The following is a 14,175-nucleotide window of genomic DNA, read 5'->3' on the forward strand; positions in this document are numbered from 1 at the left end:
TGAAACCTGCTCCCAGCCCCTCTCATCCTCGCTCGTCTGAGTGGACGCAGCTGCCTGTCGTTTCTAATCCGGGGTGCGATGCCGGGGCTGGGAGTGCTGGACGAGGCCGTGGCAGCCTTATTAAAAACAACATCTAATAAATTGCCAAATGCCATTTACCCTGGATAACCTCCTTAGTTGAAACACCCCGTATCTGCTGGGGCTGCTTTGATGTGTTGTTCTGCCCTCTCAGCCCAGATGTTGTCGTGGATCTGCTGATGATGACAGTGAAACAGCTTTGAAATGCGCTCTGGCAAGAAACACTTTCCCGTCCCATCTCAGATAGGGCCTGCTTTTTTTCCCCCCGCTCTCACATTTTTCTTACTAAGGCCATTGGGATGAATAAAGGCTCTTTGTTCATTGAGCCATTTCTCTGCTTGCTGATGCTTTTCTTGTATTTTAAAAACTAAGCTGAAATGACAGCGGCAGCTGTTCAATAGATGAAATAGGTCTCAAATACCACAGTGACGGCCAGTGCTTGGACACCACTTTCAGCCACAAACATGGACAGTGAAAAGGCGTGGGAGCCTTAGCAGCTCCAGAAATACTTTCTCCCTCTCTCTTAAGCCCCAGGAGAAATTAAAACAATTCTACTGAGCAAGAAAATTCTCAGATTTCCTCTTGAGTATTGTGGTTAGACCCTCTCTTTCAGAGGTGCTGGTACCCTGCTTAGAAGTAATGGATGCTTTTTTATAGGACAAGAGAAAACAAGCTCAAGTTGCACCAGGACAGGTTTAGATTGGAAATTAGGGAAACTTTCTTCACAGAAAGGGCTATAAAGCATTGGAATAGGCTGCCCAGGGCAGTGGTGGGGTCACAGTTCCTGGAAGGGTTTGAAAGCCATGTGGATGTGGTGCTTGGGGTCATGGTTTAGTGGAGGGCTTGGCAGTGCTGGGTTAACAGTTAGACCTGACAATCTTATCATTCTTTTCCAACCTAAATGATTCTGTGATTCCTTATCTCAGTCTACAGCTTCCTCCTGAGGGGAAGTTGGGGGCCACACACTGATCTCTTCCCTCGGGCAACCAGCAACAGTGAGAGTTGCTAACACTCCCTGGTAACTCCAGGGTCCTGTTCAAAACTCCTTGTATGTTTAATGCCACTTCGCTTAGGAGCAGAATCTGCTTTTCAAGCCGGTGGTTAAAGTTTGTACTTCAGTTGTTTTTAAGACATTCACTATTAAAATGTTGCAATTCCGTTAGAAACGAGCCCTCGGCGAGCTTTTGTCATTTTGTAAATGAACAGATGCTTAGACTTTGGCACCTGAACGGGAGTTTGGTTACTTTGAACTGCATATATAAAAAAATATAAATATATATAATATATATAAATATATTAAAATATAAAATATATAATTTTATAAATATATAAAATTATATAAAATTATAAATATATAAGATATATAAAATTATAAATATATAAAATTATAAATATATGAAAATATATTATAAATATATATTATAAATATATTATTATAAATTATTATAAATATATAAAATATATAAAATAAATATAAATATAAATATAAATATAAATATAAATATAAATATAAATATAAATATATAAATATATAAATATAAATATAAATATAAATATAAATATAAATATAAATATAAATATAAATATAAATATATAAATATAAATATAAATATAAATATATATAAATATATATATGTATGTATTTTTTGGAGCATCTCTTCTTGATGCTCTGCTCCAGCAACACCGCGCCGCCTGGAAGCGGATGCAGAAGCGCGTGTGCGTTCTCGCTTTTAACAGGCGAGCGAGGGAAAACACGCGTTCCTGAGCGCGGCTTCGTTCCCGCGGGGCAGGAGCAGGGACTGTTGTCCCGCGGCATCCCCGCGGATCCGCTCCCGCGGGTCCCTGCAGAGGGCGCGGAGCTGCCTGCGCCGGGCGCTGCCGGCGGGTGCCGGGCGGGGGCGCCCGTGGGGCGGTACCGGGGGGGCGGTTCCGTGGGGCGGTACCGGGGGAGGTACCGGGGGAGGTACCGGGGGAAGTACCGGGGGAGGTACCGGGGCGGTGCCCGGGGCGGTCCCGGCGGATCCGCGGCCCGGGCGGACCCGCCATGGAGCGGCTGGAGCGCTGCGGGCGGTGTCTGCGGGCCGCGCTGGCCGGGGGCCGGGTGCGCCGCCGCCTCCCCGCCGCGCTCCTCGCCATCGCCCTGCTGGGCTCCGCGCTCAAGGACAGCGACCTGGTGCCCGACACGCCGCTGCGGAACAAGCGCAACCCGCTCAACGTGTGAGCAGGGCCGGGGGGAGCCCGCGGTGGGGCCGGGGGGGGTCCGGGAAGGACACGGGGCTCGGCCCGACCCGCGGTGGGTCGGGGCTGCGAGGGGGGTTAGTGCCTTAAATGGATGTTTCTGTGCTTTAAATGTATATTTCTGTGCTTTAAATGTGCGTCTCTGTGCTTCGAATGGATGCCCCTGTGCTTCGAATGGATGTCTCTGGGCTTTAAATGGGTATTTCTGGGCTTTAAATGGGTGTTTCTAGGCTTTAAATGGGTGTTTCTAGGCTTTAAATGGGTGTTTCTGGGCTTTAAATGGGTGTTTCTGGGCTTTAAATGGGTGTTTGCGTGCTTCAGACTGGTGTTTCTGTGCTTCATATGGATGTGTCTGTGCTGTAAATGGATGTCTCTGTGCCTCGAATGGGTGTCTCTGTGCCTCGAATGGATGTTTCTAGGCTTTAAAAGTGTGTTTCTGGGCTTCAGACTGGTGTTTCTGTGCTTTAAATGGGCGTTTCTGTGGTTCAAATGAGATGTTCCCCGTGAGATCTCAACCCCGCAGGACTGGCAGGTTTCGAGACGTTGGGGGGTTTGTCGCTCGGTTTTTATTGGAAAGGGTAGGGGGAGAAAGGATTTTTTTTTTTCTTTCTGTAACTCCCAGGTAATTCCTCGTGTTTGAGTGAACTGATCTGTAAAGGAAATAATTTTCTGAGCTGCAGAAAGTAAGTCTTTTAGAATAGTAGAATCGTAGAATGTGCTGAGTCGGAAGGTACCCACAGGGATCATCGAGTCCAACTCCTGGCCCTGCACAGGACACTCCAACAATCCCACCCTGTCCCTGAGAGTGTTGTCCAAGCACTCCTGGAGCTCTGGCAGCCTTGGGGCCGTGCCCACTGCCCTGGGGAGCCTGGTCAGTGCCCAACCACCCCCTTTAGCATCTTTCCTAGAAGCAGAGTGACAACCATCCTCTTTTAGCACTTGGGCAATGACTTAACTGGCTTAGTCATTCTGCAAAACTGCGTTTGAGCGTTTTGGAAGGGCATGAGGAAGTGATGAGCTGGGCCAGAGCACGTGTGCTGTACCTGCTGCAGGTCAGAAAGTGAAGCTGAAATTGCTGTTCTCCCCTGTGACTTGGGGAGTTTTGTACTTTATTGATTCAGATCTGTCATTTGGTGACATGTTGGAGAGGAGCTGCTTTTAGTGTGATTGAAAGAGCATTGACAGGAAGACAGAGAAAATTGATCTTACAGTAAAAGCATACTACAGTTCAGCTCTCCCTCTTAAACAGAGGAAGGTGATCTGCACTGACAGTTCCTGAAGGAAGTTTTTATCTCTACAAATTACTTGCCTGCTGGTTTGTCAGCAGTAAAGTTGAAAGTAAAGCCTATTTTGCTTTTAAATAAAATGGAGATTTTATTTTCAATTACTATTCCGTGGTAGCAGCTGTAGTTGCCGCACAGATGTCACTTCTCCCGTAAAATTAAAGAATGAAGGAGGAACTCCTTAAAATCCTGGGCAAGGCCCTGGTAGTTTTGTTAGGGTCTTAAAGAAGATACAGAGCTCTAGTCCTGTTTGGCTTTGTCTTTGATGCTGAGGTGAGGATTAAATGATGACTGTGTGTGTCTGGCCATAGCTCAGCCACAGAGCAGAATTCTGCTGTCTCTCTTTTCAAACCAGGCTTTGGGTGATGAGGGGGCTGTTTCCCACCAGCTGGTAGGAAGCAAAATCCAGTGGAAGGTGCTGATGGGAGAAAGAAAATCCTGGACTGTAGCCTCCTTAACTCATTAGTAAATTCACGTGCAAACACTCCACTTTAAGATTTGAAAAGAGGACTAGTTACACAGTGCTGTCTCCAGCATTTTCAAGGCAGAGAGTAAATTTAAGAGATGGAAGGATTTGTGTAAGCCAAAGGAAAGCTCTCAGCAGCTGAGAGGATGGCAAAGGAACATCGTGCTGCTTCATTTATTTATAAGGACATGAGGGAGGAAAAGCTTCATGGACTGATTAGGGGAAAGAGCCAGCCCTTCTGACTGTCTCAGTGTTAAGAGGTTGAGGTTCTGAAGGGCTTTGGAAGCAAAGATAATTGAGACGGAGGAAGGGTCAGAGAAAGGGTTACTGTGGTCAGGGTGGCAAGCTAAAAATACATCCTTTGCAGCTGCATTTTGAGTAGGGCAGAGTTGAGCAGGTCTGTAGGGTCGAAGTGATTGCAAAACTGAACTGCGAGTCTGCTGCAACAAACGAGGGCTCTGGGGCCAGGGGAGCACTGCCTGGGGGACGAGGACCTGGCTGGGAAAGTGTCCAGGTGTTGGGCCTCAGGGAGGTACCGGGGAGAGGGTTAAGATTTTAGCCACGCTGTGCTTTGGGGGGAGGGCACAAGCGTCTGGTTTGGAGGGTTCTGAGCTGATCTCGAAAACTCGAGGCACCGCAGCTGCCTGGAGCTTCGCTCGCGCTCGTCTGACACGTGCTCGTTTCTCTTTCGCCTTTTGTCTCTGGCAGGTACTTCGTGAAGGTGGCCTGGGCCTGGACCCTGTGGCTGCTGCTGCCCTTCATCGCTCTCACCACGTACCAGCTGGCCCGCACCAAGCTGCTGTACGGGCGCACGCGGAGCGCGCTGCTGGCGCTGCGGCGGCTGAGCGGGCTGGCCGTGGGCACGGCCGTGTGGTTCTGCTGCACCCAGCTCTTCGTGTACATCGAGAACCTCACCGGGGAGTGCTCCGTGCCCGCCAAGCCCGGGGACGCCCCCCGGATCTACGCCACCAAGCGGGAATGCCACCAGGACAGCGGGGTCTGGAACGGCTTCGACATCTCGGGGCACTGCTTCCTGCTCTCCTACTGCGCCCTGATGATCCTGGAGGAGGTGGCCGTGCTGGAGGGCTTGTCCATGGACCACAGCTCGAGGCTGCGCGTGGTGGTCAACGTGCTGTTCGTCTCCTTGTGTCTCCTCACCGTGATCTGGGTGTTCATGTTCCTCTGCACTGCCCTGTATTTCCACGACTTCAGTCAAAAGCTTCTCGGGGTGCTGATAGGTCTGTCGGGCTGGTATGGGACGTACAGGTTTTGGTATTTGAAACCCTTTTCTCCTGGACTACCTCTTCCAAATATACCTTTGAGTTCAAAGAAGTACAGCTATAGCAGATAAAGTGGGTTTTTTAAAATAGTTTGGATTTTGCTTTCAGTACTGGAGTAGTTGAATGTAGGAATGGTTACTGTATTTCCACTGTAAGGAGCAAGGTGATGGGTTGGAGGAAACCAAATCTGTACTAGCCAGTGGCTGGCAGGTGGTAATGAGCTTCTTCCTTGGGAGGAAAAAAAAAATGGTACTGGAAGATGTCTACTTTTGTTTAGGAGCTGATGACTGGCATTGGCAGCAAAGAAATCAGAAGTTGAATCTGTTTCTCTTACTAATAAATGAAGGAGCAGACCCAAGGCCAACAGAGATCTTTGCTCTTTAAGAGCTTGACTGATCACAATTAATTCTCCCTCTTTCTTTTTGGTTCATGTTAAAATATTGTGGATGATCCAAACCTCATACTTTTTTTGTAATTTTCCTGTTTATATTGCCTTATGGTAAAGCTCTAATAATGACATTGCAAAAATATCAATTGTTAAAGCAGTCCTGTTGTGAAACTGGAACATCCTGTGTTTTCAAGTGTTAAAAACACTAGCTTGCCACAAAAGTCTCATAGCTGTCTGCACCTCCTGCAACAGAGAGTAAATCTGAGATATAATGTCTTAAGCAGACTGTGACTTTAAATTCATGCCTGCCTCTGAAAAGGAAATTCTTGAAAAAACAAGCCTTAACTTTCTCCTTAGGTGAAGTAGAGACAATATTTTGTGATTTTATTCTTGAGAGGAAAAAAACAAACTCCTTCCTGAAGTTTTGCTAGAAAGTCTAGTTATGAGGATTGGGGTTTTAATTTTTTAAAAATCTAGCGAGTTGCACACTTTGCAACAACAATTTGTTTTTTTTGTTCTTTCTTCTAGAAGAACAATGAAATTCTGGTGTTCTGAACAAGCTAGCTTAGCCTGCTATTTCCCCAATAGCCTGCTTGGTAATAAGTGAAATGCATTGTTTATCCTGGGAGCTGCAAAGCAGAGTGTGCTTGAAGCAATATTTGTTCTTGCTTATCCAGCAATATCAATAAGCTACTTAATTTTGGTTGCACATAAAGCCATGACCACTTTTGATGTGGCTGGAAACCCACTACTGAATAAAACACTATTACTAGATAATGAATAGGGGTGAGATGGGTTTATCCATCATATCAATTAGATGTTTAGCATAGTTTTTATCTTGAAAAGCTTTTTATTATCTGACAAAGGCTTATTCACAACACAGTTGCACAAAATGTGTTTGACAGTGATGAGCAAGACAGCCAGGAAGGTCTGTGGGCAAGGTCTGGCACCTGCACTGACCCCAGAGTGGGCTTGGTGTGGCTCCAGAGTGCCTGTTTGCTGAAGAGAGGGTGTGAGGCACTGTAGGTTAATCTTGGCACATTTTGCCATCTCCATATCTCTCTTCCAGCAAGAGAGTGGAAGCATTTGCAGTTAATGCAGCAGGGTTAGTTCCATGCTGGGTTCTGCCTCTGAGCAGAGCTGAATTCACTGGAATTCCCACTGAGTTTGGTGGCAAGTGGGAGTCGCTGTGTGTCCTTAGAAAGAACAAATCACCTCTTGGAAAGAAGCTGTCCAGGGGGTTGTGTATTTTCTGTCAAGTTCCTCTTGGTTTTTGTATTAAATTGCCTTTTAAGCTGACTCTTTGAAAATTGCACTGATTAACTCATATTGGGTTTAACTAAATTTGTTTGAACAATGCAAATTTATTTGCAGACATTCTTTTGATGTAATGTAAGCCTGCTCCCAGTAGAGTTAAGATAGACCTCAAGCCACTCTCACCATGAAAAAGGATTATATACCCAGAAGGTTTTGTGATTAATTTCATTAAGTTTCTATTTTAGGTTGTCTTTATGTAACTTTGCTGTAGAGACAAGCCCTTGGAAAAGGAAATGCTGTTTGCTTAAACCAACTGACTTGCTGAAATGTTGTTCATTTTCACAAACGTTTTGTGCAATCACTGTGGATGTTTTTGTCCACTTTAACCAGTGTCATACAGATTGTTTTGGGTTTTTTTTAATGGAAATAATGTGGGATATGGTTAGTCTCAAAACTTTTATTTAAACAATGAAAGAAAAACATTTGAAAACTTTATCAGTGTTTGTGTCTTTGAGAATCCATTTCTGATATCTGTAAAGATGCTGCTGTTGCTCTTCATTTCCCTGGATGATCCAGCCTGCCTGTGTGTTTGTGGCTGCTGAGACAAAATGATCAAACTGTGTGATCCAACTGACACTGATAATTCTGCAGTATTTGAACAGGTTAACAGAGCACAGGTTCTCAGGAGTGCAGGGTATAAAAAGAAACAAAATGGAACAAAGCCATGGCTGACTAAAGCAAGTTTCCCAATGTGGGCCTGTTACACCAGGCAGCTCATTTCATAGACATGCTCAGTGGTTTATTGTAGCAAAGTGAAAGCCTAATCCAGTGAAATATATGAGAACATTCCCGTGGGCTGTAAGAATGCTTATGAGTTTGGAAATCTTGGTGTCTCTCTCAGTACCCAGAGACCGTGTGCCAGCTCTTGCCTTAGAGGGTTCCCGTGAGCTCCACACCTTTCTTTGTGCCTTTTGACTCTATTCCAGAGTAGGAATCTGCTTCCTTGCACTTCAGCTGGAAACTAAAGGTTGCAAATTTCTTGCTCACGTGTTTCCCATCACGTTTGTCTGACTTCCTTTCCTCTCCCAAATGCACTTTTATCATTAAAAGAAAGATGCAGCCTCTACAACAGATCTGTAGCCACAGAGAAGCAGTGCTGGGAGCAGCTGGATTTGGTGTCCTGTGCCAAAGGACACAAATCAGCTGTCAACAGGTATTACTGACTTGTTTCATGTTCTAGGTTGTTTTGTTTTTTTGCTTTTCTGCATTAAAGTATCCCTCTTATTCCCACAGAGCTGTATTTGTGTGTCTGTAGAATTACTTAGGGAATTTTTGTCTCCCAAGATCTTACTAGCATATTATTTATTTCAACATCTGTCTGCTAATTTTCCACTGCCTGTGTTTGGCCTATTTTTGGGCTCTGTGTCACAGTTCTTTCACAGAAGCAGCATTTGGCCTGGCTGATGTGGCCAAGGCAAGTCTTGGTGCCTTGAAATTTTTCCTCTGCTGGGAACAGCAAGGAGAGGAGTCTTGGTTGGAACACAGTGGGATGAGTAACTGGCTTGGGATTCATTTCACTCTTCACTTACCTGGGACTCTTTCAAGTGTTTGCATCACTGGAGGCAAGACCAGCAAACAGGAAAGTTGAGGTCTTTCGTAAGAGCCACGTGAGAGTTCAGACTTTAAACACACCTGAGCCCAGGGTTTGATTCTTCCTCAAAGTCTTTGTTCAAAGTGAACTTGGTCCATGAACGCTCCTTCAGCTGGTGCTAAATGATATTCCTTTGCCAATTTATTTGTGTGTGCTGAGACTTAGGTTGTGGGTGGCTGCAAAAAAAAAAAAAAAAGAATCCTGTTTTCTGTTTTGGTGTGTGGCAACTCAGGAGAGTGAGAAACACCCAGTCATGCCCTGAGGTGCACTTCAATGGGAAGAACTGTAACGGCTGCTGGGATAGATTAAACATTTGGAAGACCAGCCTTTAGTTGTGAGCACAAGTCTATGGTCACTTCCCTCAGTGAAACAGTATCTGATTTTTCCGCTGTAGCTTAAAGTAAATCCCTGCAGCTTCTCTGCAATCGGCCTTTTCCAGCTCTTTGATCAGCCTGTGTTTATCTCCATTTGCTCAGAAACCTGTTTCCTGGGATTATTTCTTTTCATAGCTTCGTCTCTCCTCCTGGAGCACAGATTAGTAATAAATGCTCTTCACCTCTGCTTGATGTGTGCTCTCTCTCTGTATTTCGCCTTCCCTTCTTTTAAGTACTTTGACAAAGCTCAAGATGAAAGCAATTAACAGAAGCAAAAAAAGGCTGTTGTGACTCTGAACTCGTGTTTAGCTGTGGTTAAACAGAGCTGGTCTGTCACTGTAATGGTGTTTACCTGGAAAATAGCACATGCTTCATTTATTGAAGCAGAACTACACCTGATGTGCTTGAGCTTGGGGAAGGAAAGAGGTGGCAGTACAGCTCACACATTAGTAGAGTTACCCTTGTCTTTGGGGAGTAATCACTGCTCCTCAGTAAAGGGCGTTTAGCAGGAAGTTATTAATTTGAATATGGGAAGAGTACCTTAGTGCTTAAATGAGGCATGGAATGAGAGCATAAAGGTTACAAGCTGGAAGAGGAAAAATGCAAGTGACTGTCAGGGCTGAGTGCAGGCCATGAAATTTCAGCCAATTATGTAATTGTAATATTTAGTCTGAAAGATTATTTATTTTTAAACTGCCTCCTGCCCATTACAAAACACAGGCAATGCCACGTGCATCAGAACAAGCTGAGTAACTTCTCCATAAAGCTTTGGGACTATAACATGGCACAGAAATTAAGAGGTAGGTGAAGAGCTTTACCAGCCCTTCAGGAGGGTTGGATATCATGTTAAAGCATCACTCAGAAAAATACCCTTTTCCAGACAAGGTGTCCAATGGCAGAAGATCTGCAGCTGTATTGAGGATCTCCCCAGTGGTGAAGGCTGAAGACAGGAAAGTGTGGAACAAGTATAAATACAACTGATGATTATGTTTTTCTCACACACCTCTGAAGCCTTTTCCCGTGTCCAGTCTGGCTTCATTTGTTTGCAGCTTTGGGTCGTGTGTTCCCTCAGTGGTGTCATTTAATGCCTTTAATCTGTGGGGAGCACAGTCGGGGCCTGAGCAATAACGAGGCACATCCTCAAGGTAAATGTCAGCTCTTCTAAGTGCCTTCCCCCATCCTGTGCTGCCTGCAGAGCCTTCCCCGTCCCGTGGGGACTGTGCCGGGAGGTGACAAGTGGTGTGACTATCTGTGACGGGCTTAACGTCCTGACTCACCACCGAGGAGAATTCAGCTCAGTGGGCTGTGGCTCAGCATAGCTGGCTGTGAGGGAGAAAGCCCTGCAAAAGGTTTTTAAGTATATATGGGTTTTTTTCTGTTGATCATCCTGATTTGGAAGTTAAGAGAAAAAAATTATGCCAGTGGGGGTTTTTTGTTTGTTTATTTTGTTTCCTGGGGATTTCTGTTTGTTTGTTTTCAGACCTTTTTGTTTGTTTCTTTTTCCTTGTGGCCAAGCATCCTCTCTGTTTGCTGTTGTGTAGTGGTTGGCTCCAAGGGCATGGAATGGAAAGAAATTGCTTTCAGTAATCGAAAATAGAGGAGTGTTCAGGAGGGGGGTGGTGGAATGGCATGACCTTGTGATGTAAAGAGCATGTGCAAAACAGCACTTAACTATGCAGGATACTTGGTTCTGTGTCAAGAACTGCCTGCAGCATTACACAGCACCCTCAAACCGGGTTACACTCTGTTCTGATTGCAAAGTAGCTTTATTTGGATAACTCTCCTGGAGCTAAAAAGGATTTAGGTCGCTGGAGAGATGAGGTGCTGGTAGGAAAGGGCTGAGGCAGGAGGCAATGAAGGTAGGGGGGTGGATGGTGTTCTTTTTAAAGAAATGTTTTCTAAGCCATTGATCTGTTCTGTTTGATAAGAGGTTTTTAGCAAGATCCCATCTCCTTCATTTCTTAGCAATTCATCCTCAGAAGGTGGAAATGGGAGGTGCTGTGTCCACTGATGCAGAACTCCCAGCCCGTGGGCCCCTGACAGCAGAAACGAGTCTGAAGGTGGTCACACATCGCCGGCTGTCTGTGACAGGGGAGGGACATCAGGGAGTGCAGGAGAGAGGAAAGGGGTAGCACAGCACAGAGGGGAAAAGAAAAACGGGGCTGAAAGTAGGTCACTGTGCAGAGGGGACAAAAAGGAAGAAGAAAACCTGTCGGGAGCTCCCAGGGAGTGGGTGGGGGTTGACACTTCGCTCACCGATGCTCTTCAGCATCAAAGTGATGTGGAAGCAGAAATAATCTGCTCTCTCTGCAGGTAGAGCCTGGCCAGCAGCACAGTACCCACAGCTGCTGCAGGGATGGACACCTGTGTTCTGACAGAGCAATTCTGCATCCACGTTATTTATGGCATAGCTGGTATCCCTGCTTTCCCTGGGAGCTGTTCAGTGCAGGCTGCTTCCTCTCTGTTTAATCCTTCAGGGGAAAGTGTGTTGAAAGGAGAAGGAAAGACAATGATAGTGAATATGTCATTTGGGCAGAGCTGGGGATTAGCCTGAGAGAAATAACAGGAAATATGTCTGTCATGAATGTGCTTTATCTGAGATACAAGTTCCTGTGTGTTTTTGCTACTGTTTAGAACTTTAGAATGAGAATTAGAATGGCTTGGTGTGAAACCTCTGCAATTTGTCCACTGAGGCCCTGCTTAAGAAATCCTTCAGGGGTACAAATCTATTCCTGTTCACCGCATACACAGATGTTTTCACTCTCATTCATACCCGTGGGTTTGAACTTTTCTCTGGGTGCTGGATGGGATGGGGAGGACTGGGGACTTTATTCTGTCCCACTATGGCAGAAGGAGCTTTTTTTTCTACAGACTCATGCAGCAAGAACAACTTTGCTGATGGTGTGAACAGCTGTGAAATTGCCCTTTTATCCTCTGCTATGCCACAGGTAAGTGCAGGTAGGGGTTTACTGTAGTTGGCTCTTAGGTTTGTCCATGATTTACTGGTTCTTTGGTTATTTAGTTTTTAATCTCATATTATCATATTTTATATTATCCCTCTCAAAATACTCTTTTCATATTATCTCATATTATTTTAATCCCATGTATCTTTCTGAAGCCTGAGAAATTCATCTGCTGTCATTGCCTGCATTGTGAATCCAGTCTGGGTGGTTTTGGCTTTGATCTTAATGATGGCAGTGAATGCCACCAAACACAACCTGATGTTAAATATTTTCACAAGCTTTAATGTTTTCTGTCTGCTATCCTTATGTGGGGAAATCCTTCATTTATTTTCACAGCAGAAAGAAAGTTTCCCCTCACTGGAAGGAGCAGCCCTTACACCATCTCTCTTCCCTCCTTAGCCTGGATTCTGAAATTACAGTTGGGTGATAAGGATGGGTTTTTTTCATTCAGAAACAGAGGAAGACTTAGCAAATAATTTCTGAGGGGGCCACCAGATGGTCACCAGGTATGCTTAGGCAGCCACAGATCTCGATTTCTTTGGCTGGTTGTGACGGGCTCTGTGCACTGTTCCCTGTCCTCTGGCAAGCTGGGTGTAGAAATCCTTTATTCTGCATGGAGAGGTCTTCCCCAGCCCTTGCCAAGCAAAGGAGAAAGCTGCCAGCCGGCTGCGAGATGGACACCAACGTTTTCAGTTCTCATAATTGAGTCTTTTGAGCAAATCCTGCGGGAGTAAAAAGATTTCGGGAGCTGCAGCTCTGCAAATGTGACCACTGGGAGCCCATTAAACAGGGGGCTTGGGAGGCAGGAGGGAGAGCCCTCTCCCTGTGATCTCAGTCCGTGTAATGAAACTTAAACATGACATGAAGCCCCTGACTTTCTTCCCTCTGGTAAGTAGAAGTTTTGCATTTCAGCACAGATACAGATTTTAAAGCCCCGAGGTACCTAAAAGCACAATTGTCTCTGAAACACAGGGATTTTTAAGGATAAAAGTTTGCTTGGGTAAATAGGTACCTCTAGAGTAAAGCCTAAGAAGGACCCTGACTGGGGTGGGATCAGGCACACAGGAGTGTTTGGTGCAGGATGCAGCAGGAGCCGTTCCCTCTGGTGTCTGAAATATAAAATAGCCCCTCTGAGGTGCCTCACCTCCCAGCCTCACCCCTCGAGCGCTGGTGTTACCCCACACCTTACTGAGAGCAAAGCATGAAGTCCTGGAGTGAGAAAACAGATTTTTGCCATCATTTTCATATTTCTGTGTACAGAACATGCCCTGGGCAGCCAAGATCGGGCCAGTGCCTGGCTCATGGCCAGGTAATGTGGTGGGCTCCCCTTTGCAGTGGAACTAGAGCAGAAAAGGTCTGATTAGGCTGAGATCACCTAGAGCAAGACCAGCTTTTTATGATGACAGCCTGTGATCACCACAGGGCTGCTTATAGCAACTGGCTAATCTGGATGGATCGAGGTGCTGACATTCCTCTCCTGGTCCAGGGTCTTGTACATCAATCCAGCCTCTGCCTGCCACAGTAATTGTCTGTTATTGCTCTCACAGATTGCTTTTCCCTGGAGCAAAGTCCTGCTACCTTTTCATTACCCAGGCAGGGAAACAAGGCTTAGGGACTGGGAGTGGCACCAATATTTGCTTTCTTTTTAGTTTGCTACAAAACAAAGGCTTGTTAGTGACTATTCCTAGCTGAGAATTTGTAAAAACCCCTCACCACAGCATCTGTGGCTTCCCAGCAGCAGCATGGATGAGAGCTGTCACACACAGATCTAAACCAGCCTGTGCCTGGTTCCAGCTGCTGGATGTGTCTGGTTTCCTTGTAACAGTCGTATTTTAACAGTGTGCTCCAAGCAAAACAAACACCTATTTTCTCCAGTGTTTAGAGTTCTGATATGCTCCATGATTTTAAATTTATTCTGAGGTTTAAAAAAAAAAAATAAATAAATCAAGGAGCAAAGTGACCAGCAGCAGTCCTGCTAAGCAGCTTCCTTCTGCCTCATTCCTGGGCTAAAATCCTGGGAATGGAGCAAGTATTTGTTCTCTTTCCCTCAGGGTTTCCTGGCCTTGTACCCTGTTAATACTCCTTTCTACACCTGTTGTGTGCATTTTATCAGCTTTTGGAGATCACCAGGCAATGTGTGTGTAGGACAACGAACAAAGGTAAAAGGATGAAGTCCTGGTAAGGGTTTCATGTCGGT

The 14,175-nt window shown here is 45.5% G+C and overlaps 1 protein-coding gene across 1 annotated transcript; it reads left to right on the forward strand.

Moving 5' to 3' along the window:
* The first annotated feature begins 2,083 nt into the window (after positions 1-2,083).
* Positions 2,084-9,202, forward strand: FITM2 (fat storage inducing transmembrane protein 2). Its single transcript, XM_064673707.1, has 2 exons — positions 2,084-2,295; positions 4,774-9,202. The coding sequence occupies exons 1-2, from the start codon at positions 2,123-2,125 to the stop codon at positions 5,414-5,416; spliced, it is 816 nt and encodes a 271-aa protein (XP_064529777.1). The 5' UTR covers positions 2,084-2,122; the 3' UTR covers positions 5,417-9,202.
* The last annotated feature ends 4,973 nt before the right edge of the window (positions 9,203-14,175 follow it).

Source organism: Pseudopipra pipra, chromosome 17 (assembly GCF_036250125.1).
Source record: "Pseudopipra pipra isolate bDixPip1 chromosome 17, bDixPip1.hap1, whole genome shotgun sequence".
Taxonomy (NCBI): domain Eukaryota; kingdom Metazoa; phylum Chordata; class Aves; order Passeriformes; family Pipridae; genus Pseudopipra; species Pseudopipra pipra.

Bases quoted from the DNA above. Each gene is read 5' to 3' on its own strand.
- FITM2 (XM_064673707.1), top strand. From the start codon at position 2,123: ATGGAGCGGCTGGAGCGCTGCGGGCGGTGTCTGCGGGCCGCGCTGGCC. The intron at 2,296-4,773 runs GTGAGCAGGGCC...TGTCTCTGGCAG, and splicing joins AAGCGCAACCCGCTCAACGT to GTACTTCGTGAAGGTGGCCT.